The sequence below is a fragment of the Lipotes vexillifer genome, unplaced genomic scaffold (assembly GCF_000442215.2).
Source record: "Lipotes vexillifer unplaced genomic scaffold, Lipotes_vexillifer_v1.1 scaffold426, whole genome shotgun sequence".
In the NCBI taxonomy this organism is placed as follows: Eukaryota; Metazoa; Chordata; class Mammalia; order Artiodactyla; family Lipotidae; genus Lipotes; species Lipotes vexillifer.
The window spans coordinates 1,292,515-1,297,951 of NW_006779491.1; the positions used below are offsets into that span (position 1 = coordinate 1,292,515).

General features: G+C 59.3%; 1 protein-coding gene across 1 annotated transcript in view; it reads right to left on the bottom strand.

Annotated features, from left to right (window-relative positions):
• TRIM72 (tripartite motif containing 72) overlaps positions 1-5,188 on the bottom strand; it is a 7,073-nt gene extending 1,885 nt beyond the window's left edge. Inside the window, exons 1-4 of the mRNA XM_007452678.1 lie at positions 4,798-5,188; positions 2,044-2,139; positions 1,725-1,955; positions 886-908 (exon numbers count right to left, since the gene is read on the bottom strand). Of these exons, the coding sequence (XP_007452740.1) occupies positions 886-908; positions 1,725-1,955; positions 2,044-2,139; positions 4,798-5,187 (740 nt within the window). The 5' untranslated portion in view covers position 5,188. The remainder of the gene's footprint in view (positions 1-885; positions 909-1,724; positions 1,956-2,043; positions 2,140-4,797) is intronic.
• Positions 5,189-5,437: the final 249 nt, after the last annotated feature.

Consider the following 5,437-nt stretch of genomic DNA (forward strand, 5'->3'; position numbering starts at 1 on the left):
GGGGGGGGAGGTGTGTGCGAAGGGACTTCCTAGAGGAGACACGGGGTGGGGGGGAGGGCAAGAGGAGTACCCAGAAGAGAGGAGGACGCGTGCTGTGGTGGAGTTCCAGGGTCCCCCCCACACCAGCCCCACCGCATCACATCCTGGCTTAAAACTCCTCTGTTGGTGTTTCAGTTGGGGAAGATGAAAAAGTTGTGGAGGTGGATGGCGGTGATGGTTACACAACAACATGAATGTACTTAATGCCACTGAACTTAAAATGTACACTAAAAAAAAAAAATGGTTAAAATGGGGAATTCCCTGGTGGTCCAGTGGTTAGGAGTCTGTGCTTTCACTGCCGATCCCTGGTCAGGAAACTAAGATCCCGCAAGGCGCGCCAAAAACGAAAAAAAGGTTAAAATGGTCAATTTTATGTTATGAATATTTTACTAGAATATTTTTAAAGCCTTCTGTTAGGATAAGGTCCAGCTCCTCCGCCCTTCACAGTTGGGCCCCTCCTGCCTCACCAGCTTCATCTTCCCTCCCTCTTAGCGGTCTGCACTGCTGTTCCCTCTGCCTGCAATGCTCTTCCACCAACTCTTTAACCTAGCCATCTCCTGTTCACTCCTTCAGCATCCAACTCTACAATGCACACCTTCGGAAAACCTGCCCTGGCCACCCTCTCCCCTCCACGGCAGCACTGAGTGATTCCTGTGTCCTGTGTCCCTGTCTGTCTCCAGGACCAGTCTGGGAGGTCCCTGAGGAGGACAGCTTGGGTTCTTTTCTACATCCACACAAAGTGCAGGGGAATCGCAGTGGACTGAATGGGAGTAGAGGGTGAGCCAGCCAGTGTCCCTGGCAGACAAGGGCAAAGTGGGAAAGGGGACAGGGCCAGGCTGATCTCACCTGCTGGTCACCAGGCAGTATTTCTGGAAAGAGAGAAAAAGAGAATGGAGTTGAACAGGCAGTGGAGACACTGGGGACTTCTGAGGGTGGGGTGGACCACAGAAATGCTGAGTGTGGGACCAGGAAGAATCAGAGAAGACAAAAGAAACCCAGAATTCAAGGTCACCCTTAGCCCTTTACCTCTGTGTGAATTAGAAAAAAGTACCCTCCTGGGACTTCCCTGGTGTCCCAGTGGTTAAGAATCTGCCTGCCAATGCACGGGACACGGGTTCAAGCCCTGGTCCGGGAAGATCCCACATGCCGCGGAGCAACTAAGTCCGTGCGCCACAACCACTAAGCCTGTGCTCTAGAGCCTGCGAGCCACAACTACTGAGCCTGCATGCCTAGAGCAACAAGAGAAGCCACCGCAATGAGAAGCCCACGCACCATAACGAACAGTAGCCCCCGCTCGCCACAACTAGAGAAAGCCCGCATGTAGCAACAAAGACCCAACCCAGCCAAAAATAAAACAAATACAAATAATTATTTTAATTTAACAAAAGAATAAAGTACCCCCTCCTCAAGAAACTAATTCCACCTGGTAAAAAAATTGTCCTAATAAATATGCAGACCTACAATATCTATGATATGAATGGTGCCCACTTAGATATAGTGTCCTTGTGCAGTGCCCAACTTAAACAACCATAATGGCCATCTTGGGGTGCACCCCTCCTCAGTGTGTGACACTGGCTCGCCCCTGCCCCTCTCTGGGCCTCAGGGTCCCTGCCTGACAATGGAATGAGGTCTCTGAGACCTGAACCCTGGCTGAGGGGCAGAGAGGAAAGCCATTCAGTGCTCACCATGAGGAACTCAGTCTGTGGCTTGTCTGCCACCTCCTCCAGCACCTTCTCCATCTGCCGCAGCTGCTCCAGGTAAGAGTTCAGGCTCCCCAGCTCCCGCCGCAAGGCTACCCCTGCCTCACCCCGTACACGTTCAGCTTCGCGGTCCAAGGAGCCCTCCAGTGCAGCCAGGAACAACCGCATCTTGCCCAGCTGCTCTCCCACGGCCCCCCGGAACTGCCGCACTGTCTCCTGTGGGACCAGACAGACAAAAACATTTGGCTGGGAAGCCCCAGCCTAGACGCCCAGTCCCCGGGCTCTGCTGTGCGGAGCCGCTCACCTCCGCCTCCACCAGCTGATGCTGCAGCACGGCCACGCTCTTCTCTTTCCGCACACACGCCTCCTGCAGCTGCAGCTTCTGCTGTGGGAGCTGCGTCTGGGGGGTGAGACATAAGGAAGTGATGTCGCTGCCCACCTCCCCCATTTAACCTGCTCCCTCTGGCTCAGCCTCAGCGCCAGCTTCTCTCCCAACCAGGCTGGCATCTTACCACACACACTCGCTGGTCTCAAGCCCTTGCCGGTACTGGTTCTGAGGTCTAGGATGCTTCACCCTCCTGTGGTCTGGCTAGGTAAGTCCTCCCTAGCCTTGCCTTCCTTCCCTGATTCCATCCCCTCAGCAGACAGCCCCCCAACACAGGTCTTTGTGGGGATGATAATCACAAATGTGGTTTGGTCTCCTGCACTGGAGGGGCAGGGGCTTTGCACACAGCAGGTTTCAGCAGTGAGCAGAGGATGTGTAAAGAAGAAATGCAGCCTCTTCCTATTCCTGGCCTTCACCATATACCTAAAAGCAGAACCTTAGCAAAACACCCTAATCAGCCTCCCTGCACACCAGTGGGCTCTGGGGGTAGACATTTTAATAAAAATGTCTTCTGCATGGATGAACCAAACATATGTGTGGGTCAGCTCCTACTCTAGGTCTGTCAGTTTGTGATTCCTGGAATGCAGATGTAGGGGAGTTCCTATACCTCCAGCCAAAGCCACTGCTTGCTGGGAGGTGCACGGCCCTGGAATCCGACGCATGGGCCTGGAATCAGCCATGCCTCCATGGCTTCCAACCTCAGTTTGCTCTTCTGCAGAATGGGAACAGTCATCCCCACCTCACCTCTGGCTGTGACGAATTGGCAGCCTCCTTCCCACCTCCCCCTAAAGGAAGCTGGGAGACCCTCTAGGCACTGTTTGCTGATGAATCCCCACTGGAATTGGACCATGGGCTCCCGTGGCCAGCCTCCAGGTCAGTCTCCTGCCCCAGACGTCCTGCAGGGCCACAGCCCTGCCTGCTGCAGGACAGGGTGGGCCTGGTGGCTCTCAGCCGTCCGAGGTTCATGGGCAGAAGGGCTGAGCCATGGGGACCAAGCACAATGCCACCCTAGAAGCTGGGGGCTGCACAGAGACTTTCGGAACATCCCGCAGTGAGGAGGTGTGGGGAGCAGTGCTCCACGACATGGTGTGTGGTGTATCTTACCAACAGGCTTGTCTCCTACTCCGAGGTGTGCAGGAGGAGGCAGCATGGCTTCAGGGTGGTGTGAGTGTCCCCCTCACCCGGCAGATCCCACTCATCCATACTTGGGTCTGGCACATGGTCTCTGGACCCAGCCCCTCTTCCTCCCCAAGGACCCAGGTGTTCAGTCCCACCCCAGGCTTCCTGCCCCGCTCCTCCTTCAGGCTCCTTCCAGGGATCCCCATTTCAGACCTCCAGCCAGCCCCTCCCTGCGGCTTAGGGTTGGGCTGGTACAGACCCTGGCAGACTGTATCCCACCCCACCTGCCCCCTCGAGGCTCCTGGGCTGCCTGGTGCCCTGTCCCATTTCACGGACTCTGTTCTCTCTTCACAGATAAAGATGGATAAGGATGGGAGTTCTGTGGTTATCAGCAGAGGTGAGCCTGGATAGGGAGGGCTCCTGGGTGAAGGAGGCTCCTGCACTGGGTTAGGGACCACCAGCCAGCACCGAGCTGGACTATGCAAGGCTGAAGCCGGAGGTACGGTGAAGTTGGGCCCCTGGGGGAGACTGGGGCCCTCGAATACCAGCCTCAGGGCGGGGTCTACCCCCTCTAGGAGTCTGGAGGCCAAGGAGAAGTGCATTGCAACGCTGATGTTTGTGGGCAAAGATTACCCACCCCCCCAGACAGCAGCGCGAGAAGACGGTGGCAGCTTCTGCACCGCGGAGACGGAGCACCGCTCCATGCCTCCAGACCCCGCCTCCTCCCGCCCCTGCACCTGTCGTTTATTCTTCCAACAACCCTATAAATGCTTCATGACAGACCTCCTTGGGCCTGTGTATACATAAACCCTCCTCTAGCTGCATGCGTGTGATTTGCCATACGTATGACAGCTGAGCCAGTGTGTGCCTGTGTCCCCATTTGCCAATGTCTGGGTGTCTTCGCTGGGCTTCCATGGAGATCGCCAACCTCGGGGCGCACAACTGTGTGTGGGTTCTGGAAGCGTTCGGAACTTCCACAGTAACAGCCTGGACTTGGGTCTCGGTGCCAACCTGGGCCTGTGCACAGAGGTGCGTACCCAGGCGTGCCCTGGCGTCCCGGGTCCCCTTGGATTAGGCCACATCTGATGACGGTCAGGCCCGCACAAGCTCTGCTGCTCCAGGGGCGCAGGGAGGGCCACCGCCCAGCAGCTGTGTGCCCGCACCGCCCAGCACCACGCCCCTCTTACCCGGGCCTGTGCCCAGCAGCAGATCCTGCGCTCCTGGGCCGCAGGCACCGACTCAGTCCTCGCTCAGCCCCCGGCTGCGCAGACTCCGCCCTGTGGCTGAGTCCCCCGCATTTCCGGCGCGCTCCAGCTGGCGCGCCTATCCCGCCGAGGCCGGTCTCCGAGCGTCTCTTCAAGGCTCGGGTCTCCGCCAAGCTCCGCCTTCAGCTCATCAGCACCCCCATTCCCTAGCCGCCCCGCCCCGCCCGCGTACCCGGCAACTCCAGGCGCCCCGGGCCCTGAAGCTCAAGAGGCCCGATCGGCCCGGCCCCAACCCGTCCAACAACCCCATCCGCCCCCACCCCCCACCGGAGGCCGCCCGGCCCCGCACCTTGAGGCGCGCATGAGCTTCGGCGGCGGGCAGCAGGCGGTGGCCGCGATGCGAACCGAGCGAGGCGCACACGCCGCACACGAGGACGCGGTCCTGCTCGCAATAGATGCTCAGCGGGTCTAGGTGCTCTTCGCAGTGGCCCTGCGGCACCTGCGCCAGCCCCTCCACCAGGCGCGCCAGCTGCAGGTTGGTGCTGAGCGCCTGCGGCCGCGTGGGTGCCTGGCAGCTCGGGCAGAGCACCGTGCCGTCCGCCGCCGGCTCCCCTGCCACGCGGCCCAGGCAGGCGCGGCAGAAGCTGTGGCCGCACTCAGCTGTCACGGGCGCGTCGAACAGCTGCAGGCACAGCGGGCAGGACAGCTCCTGGTGCAGGAGGCTGGGTGCAGCCGACATTGCGGGCCTGGGTAAGGAGGTGTCGGTCAGGGAGGCTCAGCAGAGCCACAATCCCGGGCCAGCCCCAGCCCCAGGCCGGGTTGGCAGCCCCGCGCCGGGTTGGCAGCCCCGCAGGGAGGAGGCCCAGCCTATAGAAGCCTCTCGTCTCAAACAGGAAGGGACTCTGGTTTCGGCCAAGGGAGGGAAGGGGACTCCCTCTCTGTCCCAAAGGCAGCCTCAACTGCGGTTCTCAGCCCCGGCCCCCCAAATA